At 40.0% G+C, this 17400-nt stretch overlaps 1 protein-coding gene across 1 annotated transcript; it reads right to left on the bottom strand.

The window, feature by feature from the left end:
- Positions 1–204: 204 nt before the first annotated feature.
- Positions 205–9200, bottom strand: LOC146133314 (uncharacterized). The gene is made up of 8 exons (XM_083396964.1): positions 9114–9200; positions 8607–8759; positions 7840–7991; positions 5074–5229; positions 4649–4880; positions 3621–3755; positions 2407–2560; positions 205–1990 (listed from the first exon to the last, which is right to left on the bottom strand). Exons 2-8 carry the CDS (start codon positions 8708–8710, stop codon positions 1079–1081), a joined length of 1845 nt encoding a protein of 614 aa, XP_083253090.1. The 5' UTR covers positions 8711–8759; positions 9114–9200; the 3' UTR covers positions 205–1078.
- Between the last annotated feature and the right edge of the window lie 8200 nt (positions 9201–17400).

The raw sequence follows: 17400 nt of genomic DNA on the forward strand, positions 1-17400 counted from the left end.
TATATTGTGTTATTTTTCTGCCGTCCGGCAATATTTTAAGCCACGGGCTGGTAACAGGCCTCGGTAGCACTAGCACATACAATCAATAAGTCACGCAATGTTTGTGACCAGTAGCATTTCTTTTTAGGTGACAATTTATAACTTATGGTTCGCTAATGCAATACCGACTGCATATTTTCCGAACTTTTGAACTTTAAAGAAATATAAGGCCACTAAAGCTTTATTTCAGGCACAATAAAAGCGATGTAAAAACAATTAAAACTTTCAAAAGGTGAAGTAAATGTTCATTTGGCACTTAAACGTACAGAAAAAAATATACATTATTCAGGTTTTTCGTTTTATGCTGGTTTTGCTTTAGTTTAAGAACGGATATACATGTGTAAGTTTGTTCAGTTATTTATACACAATTGGTTTTAACAATTAGACCATCTAAAAAGCAAAACATTAAAATATATATGAACAATGCATAATAAGGAACTTGCGACTGATTTATATATCGATGTGAAATTTGCTTTTAAATTTTGAGGCAATCTTAAACAACAAAATTACGTTGGTTGTGACGCAGTCAGCAGAACATACGCGAGTACTTGGCGGTTGATTGATAACGGTGTTAACGCAAATAAAACGTATTTTTTTAGAATGGCGATGATTTTTTCTTGATTTATTTGAACAAAAATGCTAGGCACACCTTGTCCTTGGTACTAACACGTTTGTCGGTGTTCGATGCTCATATTAATAAGATAAAACGAATAAAATATAATAGATCCAGGTGCAATCCTTTGATTCAAATTTGTATTAATTTCCCCACAGAGGTGTTGTCAAACATAGACCATGGAACTTAGAGGGAATGAAATCAATTTGGAAAAAAACACACGCAGAAAGGTTGGGCCTACATGAAACGCCGCTGCATAAACTGGTACACGGCAAACGTGAACTGGTTTCGACCTGCTACCTGTGTATGTGTATGCCATTTCCTTGGCGACCTGGGACCCTTCCTACAGGTTTCCACTTTACAACGCTTCCGCGGAGCGTTCACATCTTTTTACAGCGCACAGTTCGGCACGACGGACGAACACCATTAGCCGGTGCCGCCGGCCGCTACCGGTACGCTCTGCAAGCTTCCGGGTTGCGCAAGCCTAACGTAATGCTGGCCCGTGTTGATGTCGTACACCACATTGCCTTGTATCGAATCCGAATGGATCGGTTTGAATACGTGCTGTGGGTGCACAAGGGGCTGCTGCTGTACAGGGTAAAATCCCTGACCCGAGAACGACCTGTGCGGCTGCATGGCCGGGACCACCTGAATCTTTCTGTAGCTGTGCGAAATACCGGGGTCTGTTGGGCTGTGGGTCAAACTTGCCGCTTCCTCGGGATTCGAGTAGCAGCCGCTGTCGTAGCGCATTCTGTCCGCAAATCCTATGTCCTGGTAAATGTTGCTTGTCTGTTCCCCTCCGCTGGTGGACCGGTTCGGGTGGATTTTGGGAAAGGTCTCGCCCGAGGAAATAAAAACGCTGTCCGATCTTGTGCTATTCGACGCGGTTGAAGCCTGGCTGTTTTGGCGCAAGGTCGTGTGCTCTGTTGTTGCACTAGGGGGCAAACTTTCCTGATGCTCGTAGGCCTTGCCGCGCTTTTTGCATCGGCGGATCGAACAGTAAACTACGAACGCTACCACCACCATTCCGAACGCCACGCAAACCACTATAACCCAGAACACGGGAGAGTCTATGATTAAGTCTTTGGTTGGCTCAGCTTCTTTGGGAACTGCCTTCACCGCCCTATCTGCTACCACACCCATCTTTTTAGGTTCTCTCAATGGCGTTGCTGCCAATGGCGACGTGCAGTTGGACTGTTCTCGTTTATTGTCGTCACACTGCTCGAAAAAATGCGCTTCAACTTTTCTCAACTTTAAACCGCGAAGTGTATCGGGTGACGCGCACGTGACGTCAAGGACTCTCGCCCAGTTTCCGGCCAAAGGATTCCGGAGGAACACCTGCAATCACAAACAATAGTAAAAGTTTAATACTTTAAAACAAAATAGATGAGACTGTGTGAATTTTTTTAATTTTAATTTTTCAAAACTGATTTTCTTAAATTTGAATAAACTCTATTTTGTTCCGAATAAACTGCATTTTGTTCCTTTTTTGTTCCGGGCCTTTTAACATTGAGAGTTATGAAAAACTAAGCATTCTATAGGTTGTGAAAATTAACCCATATTAACTTGACAAAAAAGCTTGGTGATTTGTTTTAAGATGTCAAAGTTTATATATACTTAACAGGTAAAATGTGGTATTTAATCATTATGGCGTTCAGAATTTAACAAAACAATGTTTAGAAGGTGGCAGATTATTTTCATCACGGAATGGTTGCCTGTTCATATTTAATGCAACCTAAAGTAACGTGGCTCACCCAGTAGTCGCGTGTCGCGCAATCGCACGCGACGTTGTTGTCGCTGACTACGCTCTGGGCGGAAGGTTGATTGCCACCTGTTACCATCGTGTGGAAGATATCGGGCGAGATGTGTCGAAGTTTGTTGAACTGCAGCTGGATGCTGGTAAAATCCCTGTGTAAATAAAAAATATGCCAATTGTGCTGACAAGGGTAACGACGGCGACCAAGCTAGTCGCTCTGAGGTACGGAAAGGCACTCTATCTATATCAGGGGTTCTTAACCTTTTTTGTACGTTTTACCCTAATAAAGATGAAAATCAGATTTACCCCCAATATATAAAATGGTACCCTTTTATTTAAAAAAAAAGTGCCAAATTGCATCAGTTATATTCAATGCGACGGTTGCCCTTGCTTTTTTGGCAACGAGTTGTTCAATTTTTGGCAAAGTAGTAGATAATACACAACGAAAATGAGTCCCGTCAACCGATGTGGATATTTTGATTTACCCCCTAAAACGAGAAAATTTACCCCCTGGGGTAAATTTACCCCAAGTTAGGAAAGGCTGACCTATATAGCTATCAATTATTAGTGCGCTACGACTGTACGTTGTTTTATTCGTGTGATTAAAGTGCAAAGTTACTCCGTTATGTACGTCATAAACAAGTGCTCCAATCAGGGAGCTATTTGGGGTCATTTCATGTTATGGTCCGATTCTGTTGCGATAGCTGTAGCAGTTGTATAAGGCAAAGCAAACTCTTTGTGCTTATGTCAATCGCGCAAACCCAATGTGACAAAGGTCAATACAAACGAATGGGACTGTTTGTTTTATTGCTTCGCTAGTGGTTGCTATTGCGATGAATAAATAACAGACCTAGGTTTCTACCTTTAAAAACTGGTCAAGTGAATATTGAAAAATGAAACCTGTAACTAAGGTATTTTTTTAATTTTTCGTTTAATTTTAGGCTACCTGTAAAAATAATATAAAATATGCCAAATAAAAAAAATAAAAGGCAGTGGTTTACTAGAAAAGTGCAATTGAATAAATGCGCCTTTTCTAAACTACATATTAGGTACAAAACAGCAAACAATTTTGATACAATACAGCAAACAGTAAATAACTTCAGATAAACTTAGCGCCAACTCAAGTAGTTGATGATCGTCACGTCCAAATGGCGAAGCAAAACAGCCCAGGGCTAATATGTTCGCTATCTAGATACCTTCACGATAAACTACCTTTTCTTAAATTGTCCAGGGTCACTGATGCAAGACAGGTTGTTGTGCGACAGGTTCAGATCCTTTAACTTGGTGAATATTCTCAAATCTTTGCCAGAAAACCCTTGCAAATGATTGCGATGCAAATCCAACGTTCTGTCGATACAAATGTTATTTGATTTTAAGTGTTTTAAGTATTCACAACCTTCTATTGAAATCATGGCAACCGTTGGTTAAAAATTTTCGAACGCGCACAAAGTGCGGTGTCGTCATTTGCCTGTTGGTTCAGTTCAAGGCGTTATTTTTCACATAAACCAACTCACTTCTAAGCATCCTTGTGATTTGACCCCTAGGTGGACAGACACACACAAAAAAAAAACGGGTATGATCTATATTTCATGCGATAAAATCGTATCTAAAAGCCTCGGTTAAACGGCATTAAATTGCACAGTGTCGAAATTTCGAAAAATCAAAAAAAAACGAAAATCTTTAATTGATGCGACAGTGTATGCAAAACCGAGTTCTTTTTGTGTGTGCTGGTAGGTATATCACTCCACAAAAATTTTGTTTGCTTGTCACTTGTTTACACTGAGAGCAAACTTACCAAAAACGTTTTGTAATCGTAATTCAACATATAGTGGTGAGTGGTGAGCAGTAAAATAAAAAAATGAGTTTCAGTGTTTTGGAAACTGCTGGGTAGAAAGGAAGTTTTAAGCGCGATTTATTGCGATTGGGGTGTGCGCAAAACCGCAATTTCGCCACTGCTACGGACGAATATACGTTTTGGTGCCGTTCAACTTATCCGCAAACACATTAACGACTTCCGTACAACCTGAATAGTAAGACATCTGGAAGGCGTTACTAGTGTGACGTTAGCTGTTTAATCACATGGAGACGGGTTGGCAAATAAATAAAATGATGCGAGGAAAAGCGTGGGTTAGGGCTTATTTGATTCCGACGCAAACTTACAATAAGCTCCAAACTATGGTGACTATAATATAAAAAAACATAAGATCCTTTGAAAAGGGGAGTTTACAATAGAAGCTCACCTTAATGAGGGAAAGACTGTCCCGTGACCCCACTGCAACGACTTAAGTGCGTTTCCGCTAAGGTCAAGTGTCTCCAGCAGCACTACGTCACTAAACGCCTCCGGCGAAACGTAATTAATGACGTTATCGGACAGGTCTAGTGACGTCAGCATTTTCAAGTTCGCGAATAAACCTTCGCTAATCGTTGTCAGCCGATTGTGCCTTAGAGACAGCATCTGTAGTTCCAATGTTCCTTAAAAGCAAAACCAAGTCCGTTAATTACCAACCTTTAGAAGTGGAATAAAAGTTTTATAAAATGCAATTTTTAATAGTGCATTATCACTTAACCCAGGCAGGCAAAGATAACCTGGTTTTGTTTACAAAAAGCAGCATCAGAAACAATTGCTTGTTTTTATTTAGAAACTTGCAAAATGTACGCAGCTTACTTTGAAACGTTTTAGATGAAATGTTGGCAATCTTGTTGTTGGACAAAATCAATCGTTGAACTTTCTTACAATACTTAAACGAATCAAAATCTATTGATTTCAACCTGTTTCCATTCAAATTTATCACTTCGAGCCGTGGGTAGGGTTCGAAGTCACCTGAAGGAAAATTTACTTTATTAATTGTCTATTAATAAAAGTTTTAACCGCAGACATGGAAGTGTAAATGCAGGTATTTTTTAAAAAGTTGCGAAAATTATTCAATTTTTAACCATTTATGTTTATTTCTTAAAGCATAACTTGTTTAACGCTCTCCCGAGCCTACAGGCCCAACGTGAATTACGTTTTCTGACACAAATAGGGGTGAAAGAGAATTAAAAGTTTGGTGACCCAACAAACTCTCGCCAAGCCCTTCTTGCAAGCGACACATGCAAACAGAGTTTGCCGAAATAAAATGAAACTGTTTGATAGCGTGATACCTTCCATTTGCCGTTAACGCGTGTTGGCGTGGTGGCGCAAGGCCAACGGTTAATATTTAACCGTGTATAACCAGCCTGACTTGTGTGCCGTGTGGGCGGGTCCCACGCAAATCATGCAAAAGTCCGTTTTTTTGCGACCTCATTGCGCGACCGAAGTAAAATTCCCCTAGTTGCTCATCTAGCTGACCATGCGGCATTTTAGTAACTAGGTCAAGCTTACATAACGGTTTCCTTTGAATAGCCCAGACCATAGTCGAAACTGTTTCCAGTTGGCGATCATGTACTTAACACTTGGGGGCCGGGCGTTTCTGACCTGTAGAAGTTCCTATTAGGTGACCACGTACGGGCTTCAAAAAGCTTTTTACGTGACAAAAAATGTACACTTTGACATAGCGGCAATACCCATAATCGTGCAATGACTACGTCCTAACTTTTTCCGGGCAAGTATTTTAGCGACGACGCATTGTTGAAGTTTTGATCTGGAATGAATATTGTCTAACCGCGTACCCCTAATTTATTTTTGTGCTGCGCGCGGACCATGATAGACGAGAAATTTCAGAGATGACGTCAAAATACAAATAAACTATAGAAATCTGCTAAATTCGTACATTCAGTTATAAAAAGTTTTATTTCTAATTAAATTTTTTTGAAAAACTGATTACTTCTTAAATGAACATTAACATTTCAATTAGGACTTCATGAACCCCCTAAAACTAGTTCACAGACCCTAAAGGGGTCTATGGACCTCAGTTCAAGAAACCCTGGTTTAAAGCATAAAGGGCACTCTGGGATTAAATGGCAAACCTAATAATACAGCGAAAATGTGATGTGTTATGTTATAGCCAATTTTTATCTTGTTCCATTTACCATACTTGTATCGCAAATACGCCATCACAAATTTGACCGTTTTTGTGCTGTAGAAAGATGGGTAGAAAACACCCTCGGCATAAATTTCCAGGTAACTTTGCGAGAATTATTCTTAAATCGGATTTTTTGGCGTTTCGTTCTCGGCGGGAAATAGGTCAAAAGTAAACAGTGTACCTTTGCGAAAGCCCCCACGTAAGTTAAGGCCGCGAGCTAAAGTTAAGAGAAGTGGAAATCCCGGCGGTCACCACCTTTCCCCCAGACGCCCGTCGGCGGATTACACGGCGCAACCAGAATAGATGCGGAAACCCGATCGTCGAACGCGTTCACCAGCAGACGCCATCATTACCAATTATACGCAGCTGTAGCCTATGCAACTGGCCACTGCCTGCGAACCAGTGGCGGCTTTGTTTGCCGAAAGTGACAAAATAGTTCATTAGGACACCAAATTTATATGTTTTCGTTATTCTTTACTCTCAAGGCTTATTTCCACCCTTTTTATTCGTGATTTCGTATTTTTTCATGCAAAAACGCCGTTCATAATTGACATTGGCAATGATGATCCTTAATAACAAGAATCGCACCGCAATATTGGTTGTCCCACCACCCCTAAGGTTCCTGAGCCATGGAAATTGTATGTTGGCGGTGGATATATTAGGGGATATGTCACCGTCAAAATTTTTGACCTTTATTTTTGGAATCAAAACAGTTAACAAACCTTTACCTTGTGTTTGTGGTTTCATGCAGTGTATAAAACAATGAGCACTATTAACCTTTACGCACACCGCGCAGGTTGAACCACGTTTTTGTTACAAGGCGATGAATTTGTGTTTAAAACGTTTTTCCACCCGCATTATCGTTATAACATTATTGATTATTGCGCTGGAAGCCGCCCAAAATAGTGTGCCGTTGCTAAATGTAACAGGTTTGCATTGACAAGAACAATAGACCCTCTTTGTAGCAGATAAAGTTCCGGACCGTTCCGGCTTACTTTACCACTATAGCACACGCGGTTAAACCAGTGTTCTCCACTTGTGGTACACAGTACCACTAGTGGTTCGCGAAGGCTTTTAAGGTGGTACACGAGCATCTTTCAGCTATTACGCAAAGTTTCTAAAAACTAACGCAAATGTAATATTATTGCGGCTTCCGTAAGCTATTTTCTGTCATTTTGCCACTTTATTGCAGGCAATAAACCAAAATCTACACCTTGCGTAGGGAAGGAGTTTTTAAGTTAGTTTAAAAAGCTTAAAAATTAACTATTAGTTAATTTGAGTAAGTTTTTTTTATATAAAAGCACGAGGCGACAGTAAAAAGCCATTAGGTGACATGCGGCCCAGAAAAGGGTAAAAACCACCAAGTTGAACGGATAAATATATGTTTATAGCTAAAGAATTTTTTTAGAGAGGGGGGATAAACGTCCAACCTGGAACGAGCGCTTCCATGCAGGTAACGTTGAACATAAGCGTTGTGCCGGTGGCTGGGTCTGCATATGCTTCGACCTGTTGAGGCGCAGGAATCCGAGAGAAGTTGGTGTCATCACACCAAAGCTCACGTTTGTTGTAGTCGAAAAGACACCTACAATAACAGTAGATGGATAGGTGAAAATAGAATTTACAGCAGACAGGTTTCAGGCACACTAATTTACACACCTGTAAGTTATCAGTTATCGTAATATGTCCGCTATTCATTTCTTCCCCTTTATTTGAATGTCCATAGGTGATCCCAAATGTCAATGTTGTCAACGATTTGCGAAAACACCCTAGACGCTCGACACTGCGGATAGCGAATCCGAGCAAGCGATTTAATAAAATATAAATCAGAGACATGTGCTCATTATTGCCTGGAGTCAACACCACAATTTGTATTCTTCGATTCCCCAAAAATAAATGTTAAAAAGTAACCCAGTAAAATGATTATAAAAGACTCTGAACAAGCAAACTTTTTTGCAGTAAGGCGTGAACTTTAGGGGAACACAAAGAAGCGTATAAACTGATAACGTCATGTATTAACTACATACATACCCTTCCCTATCCCCTTCTCGAAATGAAAGTGAAAATTTGCAAACAAAACCTAGGTACTAAGGCAACAAGGTAGCAAACACATCGTCCTGCCACAGTTGAACATATTTAAACTTTAAACGATTTAGGCATGCAGCGTAAACCCGTAGATTAGTTATGTCGTTCTACTTACTTTGTGTCGTGCCTCACTTCTCCGTTGTTGCAGCTTGCAGCACAACTGAGAGAAAACTTAACACAAATGACGATTCCGACGTTCCAGATAAGTTTAATGAACATGTTCAACTTACGGATAACGCGTCTGCTGCACGTTATGCAAAAGCTAAAGCTGCAAGGAAAACACACTGGGTGATAAGCTGTGGTTATCGCATCTTTGCAATTCCGCGAACGCTAGTTCGATTACAAAGAAATCGTAATAGGGTACCCAGGTGTCACTATATAAAGACGAATTGTATTGATTCTTGACAAGCTTTCGCACCACCGTTCTTCATTAGGTCAAAAGAAATCGAAGTGTCATAAAACAGCAAATAACAATGCACAGCGATCATATCAATCACGACATTAACATGTTGGCAAGGCAATGCCCCTGCCAAACATCCCATTTTGACCCATAACAAAGACAGACACTCCCCATTACATGTACAGTACAGAAACCAGCAACACTCCCTGCTGCTTTTGTTACCTTATTCGTGTACGCAAAGGTGACGGAAAGTCTGCACCTCTCAACGTGACAAAACCGATGCTTAAATCACTGCCAATTGGACTTGAACGCCAGATTCTAGCTCAATGGCCCCCGCAGTGCGCGCCTTATTTCGCTACTGGCAACCTTTGCTTGTTCTCTTTCTCGGTTGGCTTTGCCTAGACTCTTGTTTGAATATCGGTTCCGCTATTTGCTCGCTCTGCTCAGCTATTGACCTTAGATGCCTGGAGGTCTGCAAGCGACGGGACGTTGTCGGCAAAAACAAGTTTCTTCGGACGACCGCTGGCCTACGCAGGCTGCTTGCGTTGCGCCGAATTCTTACGTTGGTTTGTGCGATATTTACTCTTGACGTCACTGCTTTATATTTGTGACGTCATATATAGCTAACGTCATTCGGATTTGATGCACACTAAGCGCAAAGCTATCTTTTAACACTAACAGCAACGCTTTTCAGGCCAGAAAAAAACGTAGTGCAACATAACCTAAGTTTAAGGTTAAATTTAAACTTTATCCTTCAAGTTAACGTTATACATTTTACGAACATTGGCTTTCACCTAAGTTGGCCTGTTCCTGTTGAAAGCAACGAAAAACGTTTCGCTTCACTTGCTCTGGACTTGCCCTTTTTCTGTGTCATGTTTGGTTAAGCGTAACGCGTTTCTGAGATCCGGCTCTTGGTCTTTGCCAAGAAATTGTAATCCGGCGTTCGGGTGTTTCCCAGCGAAAAGCACTTCAAAAACTATTTAGGCGCTAAATGCTTGGTTAATCTCGTGCTAAGTTTGAAGACCGCTAAAAGACAACGTTGGTTCAGCGAACACATAAAATAGAAAGCCTTTTAGGTTTTTTAACAACAATAAGTTGGCGACACCGAAGCACAACAAGGTATACCCTTTCAGGGAGTTGTGGCGTACAATGTACATACTCAACAATAACCTCGTGCAGAACAATAACAACGTGCGTCAAAGCTACTCAAATAAGTAGTATGGACAGCAAAGGCGTTGTTATTCGTACGATGTCGAGATATTGTATTTCAAACACTGTTGTAACACGGAAGTTGCCAGGGCACAAATCAAAAAGCCCCTTTCATTACAACACTTGCTCAATTTTGTAAAATCTTTTGTATTAGTTATATACGGTTTATGAAATTGATTCTTCTTATTGACAGGACAGGTGTTCTTTTCGGAACTAAGCATGTCGGGGTTTGTGTTGCAAAATTCAGCCCAGGTGAAATTTAATACAACAGCAATTAAATTGTTTTTTCCCCACCACTGTAAATAGCAATTTATTATTATTCGTGTATAGCACCAGTTACAGACAGCCAGACACACATGTCAAACGTATTTTAGTTTAATTGCATTACTACCTTAACCAATTGGTAATTCATAAACTACATGTAAATGCATTTTGGGACTAGGGTTCGAAGCAGAGGCGTTCGACTCAAAGACAATGTGCCAATATTTTAAACCTTGTTTCGTAAAACTTTTATGTAAAACTATTTCCTCAGATTTTGTTGACAGTGGATCAAAAATTCTTTTTCTTGCAATGTCGCAATGCCCCAAGTGGCGGGTATTTTGTTTTTTGTGAAACGGGTCGTGTGTTCTTAGACAAGATGTCATAAGTTAAATCTATTTTATTAATATTTTTTCCACAGTAATTTTATAACATATTTTCGTTCTTCTTACTTAGAAGAAAATCTTTTATGTAATTTGAAACATAACAAACAGTTACTTTAGTGAATTCTCCAGGTTTTAGCTAAGGATGATGCGGTTTAACCACATTACATATGGCTACATGGCAGAACGAAAGAGACATGTGTCAAATGGTAACTTCAAACCAGGGCTGCGGAGTCGGGGTCGGACTCGGGACTCGGAACTCGGGACCCGGGACTCGGGCCTCGAGGAGTCGGTTTGTTTTTGCTGGAGTCGGACTCGGGACTCGAGTAAGACCTTGTAAAACTACCCAAGTCCTGAGTCCGGCATGCGCAGGCGCAGTACCGAATTTTAAAATTGATATGGCCGCCAAGTGGAAATTGTAAAGGTGGAATATTATATGGTGGAATTTTTTCCAACCATGTATTGTGAGTGAATAAATTATATGACATCCCTATAAGTAGATTGCTGAATATCCACGTTATTTTAGTTACTTATAAATTTGTGAAATACAGGCTGTAGTGTCCGGGCCGGACTCGGGACTCGACAAAATCGCACATTTGACCGGACTCGGATTTAGTTTGTTGGCCGGAGTCGGACTCGGGTTATTTTTAACCGACTTCGCAGCCCTGCTTCAAAATATCAAATATTTTACTGGTCGTCTAAAATGTTTTACTGCAGGTCAACCGAAAAGTGCCGTGATTCAAATTGCTCTTTAATCACATCGAGAAGTCGTAACAATCATTAACAAAGTGTAAAACAAAACGTTTATCTAATTTAAAATAACAAAAATCAGTCAAAACTTAGTTTTTGCGGACAAATTGAAGGTACTAGGTAACTGAAACACGTATAACCAAACATGAATGGATTTGTGAGAGCTCGAGTCTCCACACATTGTCGTTAATACACAAACGTTAAACGGACCGTAGCCAATAAATTGCCATAAAGTTAATTACCGATAACTTATCGCACACAACCTACCGAATTTTCTGCAAAGTAGTATATTTCTTTATTATACAGTATATGGTATACAGAGAGCAATTTAGGCAGAATAAAGCTCATGGTTGAAAACACATTGTTAAGTATTACGCATTTCGAGCCATGTACTGTAGTCGTTTCGCACCCTGCGGCTTAATTACGTTATTCGCATTCTTGTGCTGATTGCTGATTGATTACAGTGCTATTGTGGTGCTATGCTAATTGATTTCTTTGCTACTTAAACCGTGGTTGGTTTCGTTTCATTGCCTATTACTTCACTGCTCTGATCAAGAATACAACATTGGCGAAGAGGATATTTTATCTTTCATTGTTCGACTCCACGCTATTGAAAATCTTCTTCAAGGCTGACGATGGAAAAGTTTTTCGAATTTATGCAAAAGCAAGTGGAAGTTCAAGAAAGACGTCATCAAGAACAGATGGAAGTTATGATGACGCTACTGAAGAAGACATCCTTAGATGAAAGTTCTTCTTCGCCCCGTAACAGCGTGCCCCAAGCCACGCCAAATTTCTGCGCGTTCGATTCTACAGTGGAGCTTTGGCAAGACTATTTGTCAAGGTTTTATACTTTTGTCAAGGCCCATGAAGTTCCCGAGACGAGACAAGCGCAAGTTTTTCTGACGAATCAGAGCGGTACTGTATACAAGCTTCTGGCCAATTTGGCATCGCAGAGTTCTCCACCCAAACAGGTTAATGACCTAAAGCTGGGCGAGAGTAAAGCTTTCATGGATGAGCAGTACGACCCCAAGCGTTTCGTGGTAAGAGAGCGTTTCAAATTTTGGAGCGATATGAAGCGTAAGCCGGGGGAATCTATCCAGGAACTTGCAGCACGTATTCGTCAAGACGCTTACCTGCGACTTTCCATCTATCACCGACCCTTTGGACGAAGCATTACGGACACGTTTCATCTGTTCTGTTGGCAATGAGGCTATCCTGAAGGCTGTATTTAAGGTAAAAAGTGACGAACTTTCGTTTTCGCGGGCTATACAAATTGCAACAGAGACGGAAGATGCTCCTCGGGCTGCCAAAGAAACTGTTTTCGCGGCAGAAATGGATCCCTCAGTAAACAAGCTCAAAAGCCACAAGAAGGCATGGAAGTACGGTTTTCAGGATTCGCGAAAGGAACCGTTGTTGAAGTGTCATAGGTTCGGGAAGCCTGGACATCTTGCGACAACCTGTCGTTTTAAAAACTCCAGGTGTAATTTTTGTAAGTGCACAGGACATTTGCAAGCAGTATGCAGATTTCGAGCGTAAGGTCAGTGGCATCTCTTGACTGCCAGCTTATGCCAAAAATGATTTATACACTAGTCGTCGACTCCAAATCGTTCAACGTAGAACTCGATACTGCTGCAGGTGGCAACATTTTGTCAACCAATGTTTGGAGAAGTATTGGGCGGCCGAAGCTTGATGACACGAGCGTTGCTTATCGATCCGCTTCCGGCCATTCTCTTAATATTATTGGTTGCTGTCGTTTGAAAGGTCAATGTTCCTAACTCACATGCCACCAGCATGCTCACGTTTTACGTAACGAAGCTAAGCAATTTAAACATTCTGGGAAGAGATTCCATTCGTGATTTGAAAATTTCTCTGGACAAGATTATGTATGGAACCACCAAGTCGTTTTCCAGATCAGTGTCTGCAATTGAATCATCCAAAGATTTCCAAGCAGAATGTAAGAGGATTTGCATGGATTTTCCTAATCTCTTTAAAGAAGAGTTGGGAACCTTACAAGGCTTCGAATTAGAAGTGCAGTTTATGAATAATCCAACTCCGGTGTATCACAAGCCAAGGCCCGTTCCGTTTGCTCTGCTCGAGGGTTTAAATCAAAGTTACGAGGCAGGAGTTCGAAACGGCACATGGACGCCTGTGCAATTTAATGATTGGGGTACACCGGTGGTGCCTGTGCGAAAGGCGCCATTACCAGGACAGACATCTGGTAGAGTTCGGGTATGCGGCGATTACTCTGTAACTGTGAATCCTCAACTCGAGACACATCGCCAGCCCCTACCGTTACCAAGTGATCTAATGCAGAAACTTGGAGGAGGTCACGGTTTCACCAAGATAGATTTGGCAGATGCATACAACCAGATCAGACTTGGCCCAGAAAGCCGAAAGAGGTTAGCCCTCAGTACTCATCGAGGCGCTTTTCTTCAAAATATGTTACCTTTCGGAATTTCTTCTGCACCGGGCTATTTCCAAAAGTTAATGAACGACATCACTCACGATTTACCAGGTGTGGCGGTATTTTTAGATGACATCTTGGTCAGCGGTTCTTCTAAAGAGAATCATTTGCAAAATTTGCGTCGTTTGCTTCAACGGCTTGATCAAAAGGGTTTACGTTGTCGGTTGGAGAAATGCAAATTTGCGCAAGAAAAAGTTGAATACCTTGGACATGTTCTCACCAAGGAGGGCATTGCAAAAGGAAGTAAAGTCGATGATGTCATAAATATGCCCCCACCAGAAAATGTGTCAAATCTTCGTTCATTTTTGGGTTCCGTGCCCTAACACATTTTGATCAAACTCTGCCCATTGGAATAGCATGCGATGCGTCCAGCGTAGGAATTGGTGCGGTTTTATTTCATCGTCTTGCAGATGGAAGTGAAAGACCAATAGCCAACATATCGAAAACGCTGACTGACTGCCAGAGGAAGTATATGCTCCGCAACGTTTTTGTTGTTAATGTCGTGATATTGTTATTGCGCAGCTTTGTAATTTTGTTGGCGAGGTGGTAAGTATTACGCATTTCGAGCCATGTACTGTAGTTGTTTCGCACCCTGCGGCTTAATTACGTTATTCGCATTCTTGTGCTGATTGCTGATTGATTACAGTGCTATTGTGCTGCTATGCTAATTGATTTCTTTGCTACTTAAACCGTGGTTGGTTTCGTTTCATTGCCTATTACTTCACTGCTCTGATCAAGAATACAACACACATGATGTCATCGGTAAAATGATAGGTTAGCCTTGAAGCTTTGCGGTTCTCAAACTCCAAAACTGCGCTTCAATGCTGTCTGAGACTTAACCAAATCCCACTCATTGTTGGTCACTGGGGCGCAGCTAAACCTAAACTAAAAATAACTTAATGTAAGCGTAATGTAGCATTCTGACGCGGTGTTGCATGCAATGAGCTGAGCTTGACTAGTTCGTTTGGCTATGTATCGACATTAACAAATCGAACTCTAATGAAAACTCAAGCACGCAACCATTTGTAAATTGCAAATATTGTTCTCAGTACCGGTAGCTTGCTCTACCCGATTAAAACGTGGTACACATTAGTCGATCCCCGAATCCATAGAGTATTACTCAGAAACTAGCATTACTATGTGTAGAAAAAAAATCAACAGACGTTAGGATTTTCTTCCATTCTAACTTTGGTATGCTGAAAGCCTATCGGTCGGCATTAATTTATTATGTGCGACACCGGGTGCCAATTACCTTCGAAATTAAAATACCTGATGAAGTTCTTTCAGATTTAAATTTTTTTACCGAAAATGATTCGGGGTGTTTGTGCTTAAATCATAAGCATTTGAAAACCCCTTTCGCTTGAACTGGTGAAATACGGTAGTAACAGTAAACCTAAAACATTATGTCTTGTTAATATGTAAATATTGTTGGTTCGGATTTGTGTATTTGAATGCTGCATAAAGAAACAAGAATATACAAATAACTATAATTGGTAGAAAAAGTATTAAAGCTTCATAATGTTAGCCTGTCGCTTAAGTACATTTCGAACTAACCGATTGGACCAAAAAAGCGTTGACAAGTCCCCAAAACAGTATATCTAGCCGTTGAGTGACGCTAGAGGATTGAAACTTGCGAGTCTTTCGCACATGTTGCGTGAGGGATAAACAGATGGTAATATAGAACACTGATCTCACTATTCTACTTTTGCTGTACATACATAAGCGATGCAGATTAGGCCACTTACTATTTATTTCCCTGGACAAAAAACATGAAATGTGGTGCTGATGCGCCAAACTGTTTAACATTATTCTAAACAACAAAACGTTAAATCCTACACTTTTTGGGGTGAAACGTTTAACTGAAATGATAATTGCACAGTTAAGAGTGTTCATCGGTTTAAATATTTCGCCTCACAGACAATCATCGTTGCACAAAATGTTATTGCAAACATGCTATTTAAAGGTTGTTGAGTTTTGTACTTTTTCTAGCCATTTTTGTCACACTCTTGTCTTAATGTGTACAACAATAAAATCAGTTATTACCTATAAACAAATTAGTTTTACAATTTTCTAATCATGTTTAGATGTATAACCATATTATGAATAAAACTAATAAATATATTGCAACCAATATCAAAACATTTTCGAAAACTAGCATCATCGATCGATGCTAACTAACGCACAAGTTCGAAACACTAAATATAATTTTTTCTTTACATCCCTTACACTGAAACAACCTTCCCTATGATATTTTATAGTTCAAAAGATTTTTGTAACATAATTAACCGATGGCCAAGCACTACGCATTTCGTTCACGATGAGATAACTTCACAGCGTCTAAATAAACATTTGAAACCACGAAAATAGGTAACGTTTTAAGAATATCTCAAGGCTACCCTGAGATGGCGCTATTGAGCTTCGAGTAATTGAGGATTAAATTTATGCGCTCTGGTGCATGTGAAACTCTAAGTCATTAAAATATAAGCAACACTTTTAAACATGTATAACTTTTTGTGTAAAGAGATTTTGGATATAAAGTTCTATATGTTAGACAGGGATGGGCAACCAACGGCCCAACGACCGGATCCATACACTCAACGAAATCATTCGGCCCGAGGCAATTCTTAAAACTATAGACACAAGGTAATGGTGCATATATTCTAAATATATCATCAAACAAGTTTTTTCGCACTCTGTGCGGATCTCATTTTACTTTCGGGATGTTTGTAGAAATCTTCTCAGCCCAAAGGCGCCATCCCATAGTGTGGTACTCTCAACAATGAAAGTTAAGTCCAGGTAGTCTATAATAATCTGTATAAAATGTTTTTTCTTGCGCTTTGCGTGAATATTCAAATATGACATTGCATCAAGTATATATCGACCCTTTACAAATCACACTTTAAAACAGATAAACATTTAAATTTATGACGCTTTTCGCAAGTATTCATGTTACCGTCTTTGCTTTGTGACCATAGATCCTCGTGGATTCAAACTTTTTCAAACAGGCAATTTTTGCGAAAATTAAAGCTTTTATGTAATTTAACGTATTTATGATATGACCACTGTAACGTAAGAAACGCCACAAGAACTTTAAGAAGATAAACACTGTGTTTTTGTGCTTTAACCACTTTTTAGGATTTATGTGAAGCAATAAATTTGTCAATTAAACTCACAAATTTTAGTTTCATTAAATGCATTTTTTTCACGTTTTTCCTCCGCTTTACTTATAATTGACTTTTTTGAATTTCATAAAATCCTAGTGGTCACTGTTAAGGCGTACCATATCATATTTCAACCATACGTTTTGACAACAAAATTGTTACTACCTCCGAGAGTTTGGCTTTAACCTTCTACTCAAAAAAGGTTGCGGCTGTGCTAGAGGTTGTAAAATGCGATATAATGACTATTTCCACTTACTTGATTAAAATATATTGGCTACAAGGGT

The sequence above is a fragment of the Ascidiella aspersa genome, chromosome 9 (genome assembly GCF_963924565.1).
Source record: "Ascidiella aspersa chromosome 9, kaAscAspe10.2, whole genome shotgun sequence".
NCBI lineage: Eukaryota > Metazoa > Chordata > Ascidiacea > Phlebobranchia > Ascidiidae > Ascidiella > Ascidiella aspersa.

Coding starts and splice junctions, on each gene's coding strand:
- LOC146133314 (XM_083396964.1), bottom strand. CDS start 8,710: ATGTTCATTAAACTTATCTGGAACGTCGGAATCGTCATTTGTGTTAAG. Junction 2,561..3,620: donor CCTGGACAATTTAAGAAAAG/GTAGTTTATCGT, acceptor TTATTTACACAG/GGATTTTACCAGCATCCAGC. Junction 1,991..2,406: donor GCGCGACACGCGACTACTGG/GTGAGCCACGTT, acceptor TTGTGATTGCAG/GTGTTCCTCCGGAATCCTTT.